General features: G+C 42.6%; 1 protein-coding gene across 14 annotated transcripts in view; it reads left to right on the forward strand.

The window, feature by feature from the left end:
* dlg3 (discs, large homolog 3 (Drosophila)) overlaps positions 1–18,455 on the forward strand; it is a 106,170-nt gene that overhangs the window by 50,221 nt on the left and 37,494 nt on the right. For all 14 annotated transcript variants that reach the window (XM_049585067.1, XM_049585074.1, XM_049585073.1 and 11 more), the window contains 4 exons: positions 14,546–14,599; positions 15,092–15,142; positions 16,387–16,511; positions 16,932–17,101. In XM_049585067.1, coding sequence (XP_049441024.1) covers positions 14,546–14,599; positions 15,092–15,142; positions 16,387–16,511; positions 16,932–17,101 — 400 coding nt within the window. The remainder of the gene's footprint in view (positions 1–14,545; positions 14,600–15,091; positions 15,143–16,386; positions 16,512–16,931; positions 17,102–18,455) is intronic.

Below are 18,455 nucleotides of genomic sequence, written 5' to 3' on the forward strand. Positions count from 1 at the left end.
CCTGGGCTTCAGGAAACTGTGATGCACATTTTCGACTGTTGTCAAGCAATTAATGGAATCGTCAGGATAATAATCACAAGATTATCCTATAATGAACCTAACTATTAGTTGCAGCCCTGGTTGTTGCCATTATAGATTAATATGTTGATTATTTTGTATGATTAATCAATAAATTGTAAGGAAAAAGTGAAGGAAACCTTCAGATGTTAAATTGACTATGATAAAACCATAGACAGTATCAAAGAAGTGGACATAGCCACTGTGACGTCACCCACTGGTTCATGGACTCCTGTTTTTAAAGTTTTAAAGCCTTGGTTTGGCATTTAAGCTGTGGCCATCTATTTTGTCCAGCAGAGCTGGTTTGTTGTGTTTTTAAAGCCAGTGGGGATACAGTGTTTAATCACAGGAAAGTTAATGGTTTGAGTGTTTTTTAGATCAGCGTTTTTGTGTCATCTCTCCAGTCAAATAAGGCGGCCACTCTAATCTCAGCTGAGGCGCATTCTTTAGGGGACGTTGCGCCGTGCCTGAACACCACCCGAGGTGAGCAGAGAAGAAGGGCAAATCTGGACCCTCGACAGGAGGCAGATTGATTTGGCAATCACCAAAGTGCTACAAATGTTTAAAACAATGCCCTGTTTTTTTGGGTTGGTTTTTTTTTTGTCCCCTCTGCTGTTTGGCGCTAAATACATCAGCATATGGATAAACGTGCTCATGTATTCATAACTATCACAGGGAAACTAGAGGCACGGCTCTTGTTTCTGTTGCCTCGCCCGTTGTCCTACTTACTGTAATTCTTCATCACTTTCAACACCTACACTTATTGTGAGCCAAAACTCAGGCAAGGGTAGTGAATGGAGATATGTGAATGTGTGGGCGTTCCCGAGTGCAGCTTATAGAACAGCATGAAACCTCAACCATGACAGGAGGATCTCTGCTGCTGTATGTAGAGACAGGCTGAGCCCCCTGGGAGGAGGGGACGAATGGTTTCCATTGGGCTTTGGGTCAAAGTTAGCTTTGTTATTTACACTGTAGTATTTTTACAGCTGAGCTCTAAGTGCTCTATTTGCTGTAGTTTTATCGCTGTCAAATGATTTTGATTTGTTAACCAGCACCAGTTAAAGAGCCGTAGTTTCCATTTATTCTGGTCCAAAATATTAGTCACACTTAAAGAAGAAAGCAGCACCATGAGGGAGTGAGTGAAGGCTTTTGGTGTAAAAGGCCGTAAAATGAAATGAGAGCAAAATCTCCCCGTGTTTTTTTGCACTGAAATGCATCAGATGGGTTTAAGGACCATTGTGGCCTCGGGGGAGAGTGTTTGTTACATCGCTGGGTTCATGAAGCAGAATCACAGTCCAATGTTCCCAATTAAAAGAAACGAAAAAGTCTAAAATTGGAAGGGACTAATGGCAGCTCAGAAGATTGTGTTCTGGGGTGCTCAGGAGAGGAATGAGAGAAATGAAGGTGACAAAAGTGAATCAGAGCAGAGTGAAGCAGAGCAGAGAGCTCTCATTGTGAACGCACGGAGCATTGTGGACCATCAGGTGTGTTTTCTGCTGGTAAATTGTTTCAGATTGTTAATTTTTATGTGGATCCCTTTCGGCTGCAGCGAGATACTTTTCTGAGAGCTCCTGTAGTCAATAAGTTCAGAATAATAGGGGAGAGATAAGACTGATGGAGGCAGCTTAACGCGTTTTTAACGGAGTAGTCTGACATTTTGGGAAATTCGCTTTCTGGCAGAGCGGTAGATGAGAAGATTGATACCACTCTCACGAGTGTTTGGTGTATGTGAAGCTACAGCCGGCAGTCTGTTAGCTTAACTCAGCACAAAGACCCGAATTAAGCTAGCATCAGTCCGCGAACAAAAGCCACCTGTACATGAATCCATGGTAGGACCGGAAGTGAACAATTCACCATTAGTGCGGTGGCTTCTCACTGCAATACGCGTGTGTTGGAATGTAGGCTGCCTTGAAAATGTTGTATTTTAACTTTTGACAATGATGTGTGAGTTTGAGACGAACCTGTGCAGTTCCCAGCTGCTCCAACAGTACTGGCAAACTTTAACTTTACAAAAAAAGCTAGCTGAGCTAAGGTTAGAGGGCTCTGACACTGTCTAGGGGCTGTAGCATGGATGTATTAGAGAACTGGACACTACACCACTGCTCAGCCTTGCTTCCAGTTTTGCCTAGTGGCCACTTCTGGTATTGCAGCAAAAATTCCCCTGTGGTCCAAAAGAGAATTTGCTTTTTCAGGTTTAGGTTTTAGGCAAGAGGAGTGGGATTGGTTAGGGTTAGGGTTAGGGTATGAATGTCAGAGTAAGCCAGTCAGTGGCAGAATAAGGCAGAGTAGGGCAGGTCATGCCTTCTCTGTCCTAGGAAATGCAGATTCACTGCCCAAAAAACGATTCCCATAGACCACCATTATAAAAGAGACCTCTGTAAAACTGTTGACAGGGCACCTCAAACTGCACACAATGTGAATTATGACTCTCTTTTCTATGACATTTTCATTCTTTGAAAGTTTTATATTTGTTAATCCTGAAAAATCAGTGATGCCATTAGTATGTAAAGTCTATGGGCTGAGCTGGATCTCGCAGGTGGGGCCAGCGGGCAAAACACTACTGGGCATATTCAGTGGCCTGCATACCTCGGAAGTAAACCTGGGAGCTAGAACCTTTTTTTGGTGTTTGCGCCAGGTGAGCAATTTCATTGGACTGAGGAGGCCCCATCTTGGGGTCTGGTATTTTTATAATACATCTGTGGGCTGTGGTGGTCCCTCAATCAACTTACAGTGGTCTTAGTGTGAAGTATAACATTAGTTGCTCTAATTGTTGCAATCTCACGACGACAAATTGAAAATCATTTGGTCAGCATCGCAAATAGAGCACACAACAGTAGTGCCAGGTGTTTCAGTGTAATGAGTGACTGTGTTAAGTACTAACTCAGCCGAATGCGTCGTGGTTGCTCGCAGTGACGGCAGCTGTTGAAAACACCAACAGAACATGTAGGTGTAATTTTACTTTAATCAGTTTTATATACATATGTATATAAAACTGATTAAAGTAAAATTACATATATATATCTGTGTTTATTATCTACTCCAGACACGTATGCAAGTTACTACGAGCAACCATGGACACGTTCAGCTGAAAGTCACCAGTTGCCACGCTCGTTGTCAGCAGGCAGCAGCACACGTTGTGTTACATTAACGATGTATACCTATATTGAGGCAGTTCTTTACCCATCTGCCTTGACTGGAAAGCACTTTGCTTCAACTCCTGTTCTTTTTGTATGTGCTACATAAATAAAAATGACTTGACCTGACACTCAGTCACCTTCACTTCCTAGTGTTGGCAGCGATGAACACACAAAGCGTTTGCTGTGTTCATCTATACCAGCGTCTGTAAAGTTCATTAATTATAACATTACATCTTGTTTGATTCTTTTAAATCCGATGGTGTAAAAATTCTAATTAGTGGCAACAAGGGCTCATGTGCTGTACTGTTTCGTCTATGGGAGCACTAACTTCCTGGAATCTCTGCTGGTTGCTTGGCAACTGCTCTCAGCTAAGAACCCCAACATGACCTCTGGTACAGTAAAATGACAAATTGTTGTATTTAAACTTCGATTTTTACACTGACAAAACAAACAAGATGTAATATTTTGATTGGTGAGCTTTAGAGGTGCTGGTAGGCGGATTTATGCTATCTAGCTAAACTAGCTGTTTCCACTTGTTTCCACTGAGCAAAGCTAAGCTAACTGGCTGTTGGCCGTGATTACATAGCTGTTTTTCCATAATGTCAAACTTGCTTTGTGACCACACTAAGGAAAACCAGCATTGCAGAATAGTTTCATGTAAAATTCACCGATGCAGTGCAATGTGTAGATGTATTTCTAATGTGTTAGTGTCTGTTTGTACAGTGAAATGTCTCACCTGGCTGGTAATGTCAAAATATGACTGTTACCTCAGCAACACCATCATCATCTTCACAGCGTCACTCAGCATACACGCTCAAACACAAACAAAACCAAAATAAATACAAACACATCAATCCAAAGGACCCACTTTCTCTATAACGACTCCCCAGCGGCTGAATAATACACCCTTGTTGACTGAGAGGCAACGTGACAGTGGTGAAAAGCATCAAAATGGCAGCACTCACAGTTGTGTGCGGTTGTGCGCTGTCACCGGTACTCAGCACAGGATCCAAAACACCAGAGAGGAACAAGCTTAGCAGCTCTCTCAGCTTAGCAACAAGGGGTAGCAACTAGTCAAGAGCTGTGAGGTAACATGCTGCAGTGACCTCTGATGTAGAGGAAGCAGTGGGGGCGGGATTATGTGAAGCATACTGATGACACTTACACATGACAGGCTTTCCTTCATCGTGGAGCCTCGCCACGGCACAATTGGTAACTCTAGCCATGGCTGTTACTTTGGTTTTGGCTGTGTGATTGTGAGACCAGCAACTGATTAAAATTAGCAGCACAGTAAAAAATTGATTGATGGGTGTGTGTGTGTGTGTGGGGGGGGGGGGGGGCACCTGTAGTTCTGTCGCTCACTTATTAGCTGCAACATTTGAGAAGCAGCGATGACTCAATTACAATGTTGCTTTGCCTACATGTACAGTACTTCAAAGCAAAGAATAACGGTAAACTGGGTAGTTATTACATCTTTTAGAAAGTGATTAAAGGATAAATCTGCAGCAGTTTTGATCGAGTCAGTAGGACACACACACACACACACACACACACACACACACACTGTCATGTTCAAGCCTGATCAATTGTCAGCAGACTTGTAGAAGGCCTTCTCTAGCACAACACTGTTATGAATATTCGTTACACTAAGTACTTTTCCCTCTGTGGCTGCACTTGTGAAGGTCAAACTAGCCAGCTCTCATTTGGAGCTGCTCAGCATGACAGAGAGGTAAGCCAGAGCATGCTTTTGTAATATTACATAAAGATGAGGAGGGAGCGCTGCTGACAGCTGTGACGGGCTATTAATTATGGTTTCATGAATGTGCGTCTGCGGTGTGTGTGTGTGTGTGCCGGGAGGGTTTGGGAGAGGTGGGCAACACAGTCACAATGCTCAATCATAGCCATCACATCAGAAAACTTTGAGCTTTAATGGGGCCATTTTATGGGTGAACTAATTAATATCCTTGTGGCTGCCTTATTGAAAATGAATGCCTGGATTCAAGCTGGCGTTGCAGCTGGAGAGAAGGAGCGGTTGACCTTTACCGCCATGGGATTTTCTTTATTACGTCTCGTTGTCCTCGACAAAGAATGCAACATTGAGTTTCAAAGGCGAGTAAGACATCCCTCGCTGTCATGTGTTCATCCTTCTCAAGCAGCATCCATCTGTCACTTCTTCTCTCACCTTGCTTCTCTCCTTCCCTCTTCCCTCCGGCACAGGGGCCACAGCGTGAATGAGATGTTGGGTGCATGGTAATTGAGTAGGTATTGATTGGACTGCAGCGTGGCCTATGAGAGGCCAATGAGAGCCAGGGGATCAGAGCAGCAACACTGACTGCGTCTCTCATCCCACATTCTGCAGGAAAACATAAACGCAGTACCACTAGAGGCATCAGAAAACGAAGGAACATTACATTTTAGATAACATCCCTGTTCTCCAATCTGCTGTTAGCACTGGCTTCAGGCCCGGGAAGAGCCTCCTTCAGCATTGGCTGTATCGTTTGACTGACTGAGCGGAGCTGACTGTCATATTTCACTGCGATGTCACCACTGGAGACTGAGCTGCCATGTCGGTGTGCCTGGCCAGAGAGGAACTAATGTGGAAATGTCTGCTAAGGAGGAAGGGGTTATTGCCCTGTCAGCATGCCGTCACTGTGCACATGCTCTTTTTCTTCCTCTGCACTCTACCTGTGATGAAGGGAAGGGTTTTAGAAATAAGTGATGCTGACAGGTGAAGAAGAATGCCAGGGTTTTCTGAGGTGTGACATTATTGTCATCAGCAGCTCGTGTTGTAGACATCATGCATTTACAATGAGATGTTTGATTATGATGTTGTGATGGCCAGTGCTTGTTTGGTTGTGATGACCAAACAGTATGTTGTTTTTTTGCCACGTGTTTACTGCATTAAATCAGTGGTAAGCATACATGAAAGAGAGACTATGTGCAGCCATATTTAGACCTATATGTTGCATTACGAAAATTTAATAATGCAGTTAAAGTTTAACTTAAACCCTGAATCTGAACATAACTCCCTCTACTGCGTAATCTTGAAAAACGCTTAAAAGCGGGCAAGAGCAAAAGTGATTTAAGTGTGTTAACATCATTTTTTAAAAGCGATGCATAGCACTGGATGTTTTTTGCAGATATCCAATATGCTAATGTCTGATATCAACTCATTTTACTGATAACTGATACTGATATCAATACATCCACTCTTTTCCTTACCTTTAATTTAAGTGATCATTAAGTCTCTTCTGCAGTGTTATGCATATTATGCATGCATACTTTTATCCTGATGGCCCACTAGCAGATGGAGAAATGAAATACAACGCTTTTCGATTTATGTAATATTTGTGCAAATCGTGAACGTATGTCTGCTGATTCCGATATTTCATTTTAAAGCCAATATCAGCCGAAACTGTGATGATGACGTGCCAATATTATAGCTTAGCATGAGGACTAGAAACAAAGGGAAAAGGCTAGCCTGGCTCTGTACAAATGTAAAAAAAAAAAAAAAAAAAAAAAAAGTTATTATGCTAAGCTAAGTTAGCGGACTGCTGGTGGTAGCTTCATATTTACTGTACAGACGTAAAAGTGTTGCTGCCAAAAAAGCAATTAAGCATATTTCCCAGCATGTCAGACCTTTTCCTTTAACCTAGATGATGCACAGTATATATCTGCCTGACAAAGCAAACCAAGCTTTGTCTTATTAAACACAGTGTAATAAAAAATGACAGCTGTCAGCTGATACATAATACAGCTGTTTGATATTCATTCAAATCTCTCCTCCTGACTCTGTTGCAGTCATAACGTCATTTTTTTTTAAATCATGACATATGGATTTGAGAAGGAGCATTTGTGTGTGTGTGTGTGTGTGTGTGTGTGTGTGTGTGTGTGATGTGCACAGGCAGCAGTGAAGGCAGTCAGGCACATCCAGCCCATTGCCAGGCATGTGTGCACACAGAGCCGCATAAACCTGCAGTGAGAGCCCTGAGAGGTGAAGCAGGGGGGAGGTGGCTAAGCGGGCTCGCCGGCCAATACCGTGCAAGCACCGGTTACCATGGGAACACATTGATTATTTAACAATTTGGACGAAGCCTGCACCCTGCACTTGCCAAGGTTCAGTGGGAGTCTTTGTGGCTTTACTGTCCCGAGGGTCTGCAGCCAAGTGAGTGTTGTGTGGTGCAATGCCACGGGGACATGATACGCATCCACCGTGATGCCGAGAGACAAGAGACAGACACACACAATCGCAACTGACAGAAGAGCAAGATGATAGATTGATGAATAAGAAGCTATTATGAACAGATGGGTGGATGAGACGAGGGAGTGAGAGGAAGAAAGCACTTTAGCGAGTGGATTTTCTTCACTCCTGGCGGTCAGTTGGGACTCGTTGTAATGATCTCATGCTGGGGGAGCAGTCTGGACTCATTGTCATGGCGGGTACGTGAGGTCTTTGTGTCCAGTATGCTCACTTACCTCCATATCTCAGCCTACGTGTACGGGTGTCCATAGTGTGAAAGCTACTGTAAGCCTGAGCGCTGCATTGCAGGTGGGGAGAAGTAAAGAACAAGTGTGTCTGAAAACAGCCTTCAATGATTGAATTAAAAGGAAATAATAAGGGGATGTTATGGCAATCATGTCAAGATTTGGTTCATTCCTGCAAGAGCTGGGAATTGTTTGAAAAATGACTATACTGGTACCCTTAAAGTGATACCTATACCAATATTGTATTTCATTTGATACCGTTTTTTACTTTATTCAGTACCCATCATATAAATGGAAACTTTTAGTTGTGTAAAATGTCATCACCACTCCTCCCTGTCCAAATAAATTTTACACCAATACATTTTGAAAGTGCAGTATAGCGATACTTTCAGACGTTTTGGTGGCATCTTGCCATGCTTAACTGCGAGGTGTCAGATACACTGAGCTCGACTTCACCACACCACAGACTATATGGTGTGTAGGTGCTGCGGTAGTGGGCCAATCACATGTCGCATTAGATCGAAGAATCTTTTTAGATCTGGGTACACAAAGGATCAAATACAGATATCATTTGACAAGAGTAATTTTGATACCACATATGTCAATCTCACACTTGTAGTGAAACAGCTGTTTTCAGGGGCAATGCTCAAGAGGACCCCATTTACACCTGGTATTAACATCCGATCTGTGTCCAGCCAAGGACAAACACTTGTCAATGCCAGGTGTAAATGCTCACAGAGGGAGCATTGTGGGATTGGATCACATTTCCGCTAGCCAGGTGTAAATACCAACTATATAGCATGACCACATTATGTAGAAAAAAACTCACCCAGCAAGTTGAGATGTTACTTTACTCCTCCTCTTCCTGCTAGCTCCAAAACCAGGCAAAAGCTACCAGTATTAGCAACAGCTAGCAAGTCTGCCCTTGCAGAAAGTGATGAAAGTGAACGATGCCTCTCCATGGCATTGCTTTGCCTAACTTGTATGTGTATTGAGATCCAATCACACACATGCAGATTCGAGATAACATAAATGCTTATTATCAGGTGTGAATGATAAGCCCTGTGGATGGGATGCCATTATCCAGAGAGAGGCAGATCACATGTTATTACCAGGTGTAAATGAAGCTGTCCTGTGAAATTCTCAGTCCTTGAAGTCAAGGGAGACATCTTCATGGGCAAATATCCAAATCTTTTAGGTTGATTTCTGATCATTGTTGCATTTGAACATTTTCATTTCAAATGTTTCTTCAAATCGCAGATATGTGACATTTTTACATTATTATTTAGCGGATATGATGAAACTTTATGTTTCTGCAACAATGTGGATAATGTGAGGTTATTTTTAGGCACAAAAAACACTTGGTTATGGTTAAGAAAAGATCATGTTTTAGCTTTAAATTCACAGTTTTGGTGGCATAATTATTGCTGGAAATGCTGCTGATGTCTTGCTACAAAACAGCCAGTTTTGGTTTTTGTTGGTCTTGAACAGTGCTCAAACAGCTGTCTCGCCAAGGTGACACGCCATCTACCATCTTCTCCACCTTCCAGTGTCAAAGTCAGCTCATATACATGTAATCAGAACTGCGTCACTTTCGAAATGTCGCTGTGATATGTATGAAACGTACAAATGTTATGTATCTGTGGTTTGCAGAAACGTGCAATGCCAACATTTTCTTTTGTCGGCTGAGCTGGGCATAATGATTCAATTTCACACTTTTTCCACACACACATTTATTTTTGGTTGTTCCGGGATTATACCAGGTCAAATCCTCATTTTTGAAACTTAAGTCTGACTCCAGGCTCAAGTCTCCAGCTCTGGCACTGTACCACATCTGCTACCTTTTTTTAACCACCTCCCCTATTGAATCTCTTCAAGTTATCTGACCCACATTCACCTGGCTGTAACACACTGACAGATATTCCCATCCCCTCCTGGGCTGACATCAGTCTGTATGAGGCTGCTCTTGTCTTCACCTCTATGATCTTCATCCTGCCTCCCATGGTTCAAAAAATCCACATACTGTACCTCCAGTGTGTGTCATAGTCGTGGTCAAATCTTGTGGTTTTAATCAGCCATCCCCCTCTTGTGGGCAGCAGGTTAGCTCACAGGTAACAGCAGGTTACCAAGAGTCCCAAAGAGGGAGGGGTAATCCAGCCTAATCCGAGTTACCTGGGTAAATTGCTAAATGTTAAACAAACTCATGTTGAGATTACTCATGTTGAGATTATCTTCCATTATTCCTTTTTGTTTGCTTGTTATGTGAGATTCAGATAGCGGGATTACGCAGCAATCCCAGGCCGGGATAATACTGCTGTTTTCTACCACTGATGGGTTTATTGTCTTTCAGATGGACTTGTAGGTTCAGTGATCCCATTGGGCAGCGTTGGTCCTCTGTGATACTTACGATAAGCACTGCAGGCATTATACTGTAACAGGTGTGTTTCGTCACATGCAGTCTCAGTGGTGGATTCACTAGCAAAGTCTGTCAGTCATCGAGGGACAATGGTAGCCAGTGTATTCCCCAGTGTTGCCCTCAGGCTGTGTTTCATCACTTTTTGCTGTGTGTGCTTTGGTTTCATTCACAATAGCCTGTCACTAACATGGCTGCTGTGGACTCTGCACCCATAATACAGATGTTTTTACTATCAAACCTTCTGCTGGATTTAGGGCATGTGTGTCATGAGTAGGGGTCTGCAATAAAGGGAGGGAAAAAGCGCAGCGCATTCATGAGAAATGTGCAAACACAAGCACAGACGCGAGCATCTGTTAGTCCATATGCAGATTACAACGGAGGCCTGATTGTGCTGACTGGGAGGGAGGGGAGGGAGCGAGAGGGGGGTTGCAGCCACAGCTGTCCAGAGTCATAGCGCATCACCGCCGAGCGGAGCGGGTCAAATCTACAGCTCCTGTTTATCTGGAGAGCAACCTTCATTACCAGGGAACTCACTTGATGAGACGTGTGAAGAATCGGAGAAATGAAATGACACCTGCACACAGCTTGTGACGCGATGGATGATGTTGATCAAAGGATCAGATCCTTTTAAGGGCGTGTTTTCAAGCCTCTGTCTCGTGTTGCAGCCTCATGCAACTTGATTGAAAACCCTTCAGTGCTTTTTAAATACTGCTTAAGTAGTGTAATCTTAGATGGTTTTCATCATATTTAAAGGGCTGAAAATAAATAGTTCATGGAACAAATAGAGGTTGGCAATATGATCATTAGGTAGTTAGGATTGGGTCATATGATGATATATACTATTCACCTTGCTATATGTATACTGCTAAAACTTCAGTTAGTAGCTCGGGCTATTATTTGCTTAAATAACTGAACTCAGTGGGCCTATATTTAGAACAGGCATCTGTAGGGGACAGGCCTTTAATTCCTTTCACACAAAGCTGTTGCTCACCAAAGATGAGGGAATACAATCAAATTGTTTATTTGAACCAGTATGAACAATACTTATATAAAACTTAGGTTGCAGTCAGATAGCGCATCAGAGAGGGAGAGTTAGTTACAACACTTGTTTTACGGCACCCTAGGGCTACAGCACTGGGCATGCCCTTGTATGTGCGATCTAAGCAGCTAAGTAACATTAGCTCAAGTGGGTAGCCAACAACCCGGTTTTATGCATCCAAAGAAATTCTATTAAAAAGAATTGCTTGGCAACCAGACCAGGTGTCTAATTGAGACAGGCCTTTATTTGTCAAAATGTGTAGCCACACCAGGCTAATAAAAGGGACTGGGCATTTAATTTGGACTAGGCTTTTAATGGAAGTTTTATCTTTTTGGTTGTTTTTTTTCTACATTGTGTCCACAATTTTCGTAGCTTCCTCTTGGATGCCTGATGCTTACAGTCTGGCACCTTTTTATAAAGTCCCGATCACACCTGCGCACTGTGTCTAGGAACATCTGAAACATAACAAAACAAGAAAATATAGGCAGAAAAACCGCCACACACTCCCACTGGGTCATAAGTGATGGTTGAGAGTAATTATTTTGTACAAGTGTATATGAGTGTAATAGGAAAATCCTGCATACTATATCATTAATATCTCTGGATTTATTATGACATCATGATAAATTTTGTAATTCACTGATAAGGACTGGCTTTTGGATGTTTATGTGATCAATATGATGAAATAACCTGACTTGCCAGACGTCCCAGTCTTTTTATTTTAACAAAAAATAAAATTAATAAATAACTACAGACACCATGATAGCTGACTGGGTTTATAGTGCTCACTATAGAGTGTAGTGTATATATTTATATTTATTGTGATATAGAACATTTTCTGGAAATTCAGATGAGAATTTTATACCTATGAAAAAAGAACCAGATGGGATTGTGTGCAGAGTGATATCGACAGTTACAGTGATATCATAAAACAAATATCAACATTTGATAATATAATGTGGGACTCACCACGGGAGCTTTTGAAACACCTACAATTATACAAGTATAATTATTCTCTGCATTTTATTAAGATAAAACACTCAAATAATAAATAATAAAAAATATTCAATCAGTAAACTATAAAGCAGACTTTAAGCCCTTAAAAATAAGATATATTGTGATATTACCGTAGCCAAATCCCAAATTACATTTAAATCTCATTGTTTTTTTTCTTACTCTAACTCAATATACATCCATCCATTCGAGTGTTCCAGTGCTAGTCATTTTGTCTTATCTCCGTAAACATATATCTGCATATGGATGCAGATAAGTAAATAAAAAATATATATGTAAAGCTTAATCCAAGGGTACCAGACTGCATTTCGGCCCATGCGTTCTGCTTCTCCACATGGACTGTATATCTGCTACTCAAACGTGATTGGTCAATACTACTTGGACTACAAACAGACTACAAATTGAAACCAGAATGCCTTTGATTCCAAAATCTTGTACCATTGCCTACAGACTCTAGACACATATGCAGATATCTGTTCACAGAGATTAGTGTACATCTAATATTGTATGAGAGCCACAGACTGTCAATCTTTCACAGATATCACTGCGGGCAGTTTCACAATACACAAGCAAATGGCACATGATGAATCAGGAGGAAGATCAAAATCAGCTGCTTGGACACAGCCAGTATCTGCATATATTAAGACAGAGCTGAGAGGGTGGAGGAGGGGGAGGTGGTTGAGAGGAGGGCTAAGATAGGCAGCTAGTGATTTTCTCCTCAGCGTCGGACCTCAGGAAGTGCAAGGTCCCCGAGCAGCGCCGTCAGCATCCCCTCACCCACACAGCTCAATCAAATCAATAAAAGGTAGACAGCCGGTGTGCCGAACTAGAGGATGGCCATCAAGCTGCTCCTAAACCAACCAGCGTCTCCTCCTTCACTCCTCTGCTTCTCTGTTTCCATTCAGGCAGCTTTTCCTCTCAGCGTCTTCGTCGCTCTGCAGGCCTCAGATGGAAAAAGAAACACCAGGTGGCACAATAGAGCCGAGCTGGGAAGTTAATTGAGCTGTGAAACTTAATTTGTAGCACCTGTAGTTAGGTCTAACTGGGTTTTAAAGGGAGACACTGATACTGTGCATCAATATTACCAATATCTATTTGACCCTTTTCAAGAGTAATCAGTGTTTTCAGTGGAGCAGTGTTCATGCTACAGAGGGGTGCATCTAACATAGCATTTAGGGTCCATATTAATTACACTGTTAAGTTGTCTACTAAGTTATTAAATGGCAGGAGAAAGAGCAGGATAAATTAGCTTAGACATTCAGAATTATTTGCAATCATTATTGATTTATCTAGTGATTATTTTTGACAATTAATTGATTCTTTTTTAAGAAATCAGTGACACAATTCAACACAGTTTTCCAGAACCCAATATGACACCTTCATATGTCTTGTTTGTTTGAACAGAAATCAAAGATTTTCAGTTTGCAATGGTATAAAATCAAGAGAAGCAACAAGTGCTCACGTTTCAAGAAGCTGAAGACACCTTTTTTTTCCTTGAGAAATTACATCAACGATGAATCGATCATCAGAATGATTCACAACTGATTTTCTTTCCATTAATTTAATGATTAATTGACCTTTTTTTCAGCTCTATTTGCTAAAATAACACATTACTTCTACATTAAACAGATATTTAGCGCATATCTAGGGCTGTAACTAATGAGCACTTTTAGCCTACAAGATATCAGAATATAGTAAAAAAAAAAAATAGCCCAGCGAAAATTTCCCAGAGCACAAGGTGATATCTTTAAATTGTTTGTTTTATTCAACCAAGAATCCAAACAGAAACAGGATTCTTTTCACAAAGATATTAATCAGAAAAAAAGCTTATATTTGAGACACTGGAGACAGTAAATGTTTGGTATTCTTGCTTAAACAATTATTGACAATTTAAAATAGTTTTCTGTTGTCAAACCAATTAATCAACGAATCATTTCAGCATTACACATATAAATTAAACCTGACACCCTGAATTATAGAATAAAATATTTGGTCTTGAATTCTCGTCATGTTCCTGAATGGTTATTTTGTATGTGATACTACATGGTGTTATTTCTGCGTGTGAAATGAAAGTGAAAAGGATGTGTGGGATAAACGTATTGTCCCAACGGCCAGAACCACACGGCAGCTTCTGTTATGAGGTGACCGCAGGACGTCCGGCTGTGACGGTTAATAAGCAGTGGTCTCTCTGCCCCAGTCCTCATTCTCAGTCCTCACACCTTTGCCAACATGCCCACCTACACACGCAAACACACAGCCTCATCCCCAAGGAGATTCACCCACTGTTCCCATGGCATCCGTTCACTTTGCTCCCAAGTGATAGTGTGTGTACCGCATTACGTCTGCGTGCTGCCAGCCTCACACACTGAGATAATGTGTATCTCTTCATATTCACAGGCCAACCCTCCCCCCATCATCGTCAACGCAGACTCACTAGATGCAGGCCCTTATGTAAGTATCTGTTCTCTCTCTCTGTACAGTATATATCTCCCTCATTCACACTCCCTCTGTGTTGGCGCATGAGCGTCTGTGTGCGTGCGTGCGTGTGTGTGTGGATGAAAAGGCCTCCTCCTGGTAGCAACATGCTGTTTGCCATGTGGACCGACATCCATTATCCTATTGACCCTGCCTGTTTGTAGTGAATGTGCATTCTGCAGTTGCACATTTAGTTTCACAGTGCATGCGCATTCTAAGAAAAGAAAGACACTTTTAATTGCAGCAAATCAGAAATTCATGGTGTTATTTTAATTTAGTTGAACGTATATTCTGTGTATTTTGTCAGTAATCCCATTCTCCATGGCTCTCTGTATCCAATCTGTACATAAGTCCACTCTGTATCATATGGCGAAGGATTTAGCTGAAACATTTGCATGCCTCCCTTGTCTCTTACTATATTTTTAGGCTCAGCGATGAAACTAACCAGTGTGCTCTTTATTTTGACAGGTAAATGGCAGTGATGGGATGTATAAATATGAAGAGATCATTCTAGAGAGGGTGAGTTGCACCATTTATTTCCACAGTTTACACATTCCTCTTTATATTTAGGATGATGGATGGATTTCTCCCCACTAGGTGGTAGTAAGCCGCTCAGTCTTCACTCATTGAGCTCAAAGAACATGAAAACCAAACAAAAATCTTAAATTCTGTACATTTCTGAGAATTAAATGCGATATGATGTGTGTAAGAGAAGTTGCAGCTGTTACATCACTGCAGTAAGAATGCCTCATGTGAGTATGAGCGCAGAGTAACGCCAGTGAGGCACCACTTTTTACATAATCCTGATGCACATGTCATCAGCAGACGCCAGAAATGTAAAGTGCTCTCCTGTTCAATTGTTCAGCAGGCACCGCTGCACTTGTCAGTGGCAGTTCAGCTTGTAGTGGCAGAGCTATATGCTTCTGCTCTCATTATTCCACCCACATATAGATGCACCTCCGATCCCATGATAGATGCACACTACCTCTCTGGCCCTTCCGCTCTAAGTGGCATTTCTGCATGCGGAAAGCTTAAATAAGCTATGCGAAGTCACACTTTAAAAGGTCTGTGGGTGTGTAACATTTGGTGGTAAGGCCCAGTGTACTCCTCTCGGCTCCAGAGCAGCACACTGGGAGGCCTCAGCCTCCCTCTGTCCTAATTTGTTGCGACTGTTGCTCATTAATTATAGAAAATAATAAAGTGAAGTCTTTTCTCAGCTGTCTTGTTTGCTGCCTGTCTCTGTGGCCACGGCTGTCAGATGCAGCAGTGCGGCCTTGACCCACTGGATCCAAATGGGTCCTCTGTCATTTCACGGACAGGAGAGACGGGAGGTGGTAGTGTCTGTCTCCCGCAGAGAGTGAGAAGCTCTGTATCATGCGATGGAATTGACGCTTCTCGACACATCTTTACTTTAGATCATAAATCCACTTCTCTGTTGACAGTTCTAACACTGACGCTTCTGTGTGGGTTGATGGAATAAGCGTGACATTTTGAATGAAGTGCCCTCTTCTAATGAAATACATGGCATTATTATTTGTCACATGCAAGGACACGCACACAGATATTCATGAAAATGGACATCAGAAGCGTGTGGAGAAATCCCCGCAGCAGTTTGCATCGATCACGTGTTCCACTGAGATACTAATACACTTAAGAGCTACATTGCTCTGATCCTGAGCCCTCATTGGGTCTATCACTTACATCTAAGTGTATGCGCTGTTTATTGTACCCCACTGAAAATGCCAATCATAACCTGTGTGTAGGGGAACTCTGGCCTGGGCTTTAGCATTGCTGGAGGAATAGACAATCCCCACATTCCTGATGATCCGGGGATCTTCATCACCAAGATCATCCCAGGAGGAGCAGCTGCTATGGATGGAAGGCTGGGGTAAGTTCCCCTCCTCACCATGTCACCCTCCCTTCCCTCCTCCTCACCTCGCTCTTTCCTTCCACTCCTTTCAAGCTCCTGTGCACCCTCTGTCCTCTCTCTACTCTAACCTCCCTACTCTTTCTTTAAAGCTCAGCACCGCCATGTCCCGCCAGGCAGTGCTGTGTGGGAGGCAGAGTTTCTACAGCCCTCTGCCCCCAGGCTCTGTGTGTTTCCTCAAAGTTATGATTCACTGGAAAAACCAAAGCCTGAAACATGCAAAAATTATGATATGGAGTGCTTTTTTATGTGCTTTGGAGGTTTCTGATTACATTGGCCATGCTTGGGTCTTTCCCTGCCTTTGTGCAGCGCTCTTATCTGTTGACTGACAGGGTGGTGTGTGTGATATATATATTAAAGCTTTTTTTCCCCCTTCCACAGGGTGAATGACTGCGTGCTGCGGGTGAACGATGTGGACGTGTCTGAGGTGGTTCACAGTCGGGCAGTGGAAGCCCTGAAGGAGGCAGGGCCCGTGGTGAGGCTGCTGGTCCGACGGAGGCAGGCACCACCCGAGACGATTCTGGAGGTCAACCTGCTGAAAGGACCCAAAGGTCAGGGACACATCCCACTTATCACACACGTAGATGAAGGAATGCACCAATCTGACTTTTTGAGTCTCGATACCTGGGCTTTGGGTGTCTGCTGATACCGAGTACCAGTCTGATACCAGTGTTTGATTAATAAGCTGTATGCCTCAGTGTGTGGAAGTGACTGGGATCATTTTTTTTATGTGTAAAGCAACATCAGGCTTAACTCAAAACACCGCTCTCCTAATTTTGTAAAACAAAATGTGACAAATAAATACACTGATTTAAATTTACTGAATTGTTATTCATTATTAAAGGGATCTGTGCAAAAGTCAGAGCATATGAGCCGTCTGAACAGGGTTCTCAACATGGAGGTGGCTGAGACGACAGCTAGCAGCTAACTGTGCTCACTCTATGTTGCTAGATAACTACAACAGTGCTGACAGAGCTAATGATCTTAACCAGGGGGGAACAGACAGTAGGTGAAGCATTTCAACGCATGAGTGCAGTGCAAATTGTCACCAATATCCAACACAGTTGTTTGAGTCAGTATCTGCCAGATATCTGATATCAGTATCGGTGCATCCCTACTAAGATGGAAATATATTAATCCATTGTCATGCAAGCTGCTTGAAGATGAAGATATACAGTACAGGCCAAAAGTTTGGACACACCTTCTCAGTCAATGCGTTTTCTTTATTTTCATGACTATTTACATTGTAGATTCTCGCTGAAGGCATCAAAACTATGAATGAACACATGTGGAGTTATGTACTTAACAAAAAAAGGTGAAATAACTGAAAACATGTTTTATATTCTAGTTTCTTCAGAATAGCCACCCTTTGCTCTGATTACTGCTTTGCACACTCTTGGCATTCTCTCCATGAGCTTCAAGAGGTAGTCACCTGAAATGGTTTTCCAACAGTCTTGAAGGAGTTCCCAGAGGTGTTTAGCACTTGTTGGCCCCTTTGCCTTCACTCTGCGGTCCAGCTCACCCCAAACCATCTCCATTGGGTTCAGGTCCAGTGACTGTGGAGGCCAGGTCATCTGCCGCAGCACTCCATCACTCTCCTTCTTGGTCAAATAGCCCTTACACAGCCTGGAGGTGTGTTTGGGGTCATTGTCCTGTTGAAAAATAAATGATCGTCCAACTAAACGCAAAACCGGATGGGATGGCATGTCGCTGCAGGATGCTGTGGTAGCCATGCTGGTTCAGTGTGCCTTCAATTTTGAATAAATCCCCAACAGTGTCACCAGCAAAACACCCCACACCATCACACCTCCTCCTCCATGCTTCACAGTGGGAACCAGGCATGTGGAATCCATCCGTTCACCTTTTCTGCGTCTCACAAAGACACGGCGGTTGGAACCAAAGATC

Source organism: Epinephelus fuscoguttatus, linkage group LG9 (assembly GCF_011397635.1).
Source record: "Epinephelus fuscoguttatus linkage group LG9, E.fuscoguttatus.final_Chr_v1".
Classification (NCBI taxonomy): Eukaryota; Metazoa; Chordata; class Actinopteri; order Perciformes; family Serranidae; genus Epinephelus; species Epinephelus fuscoguttatus.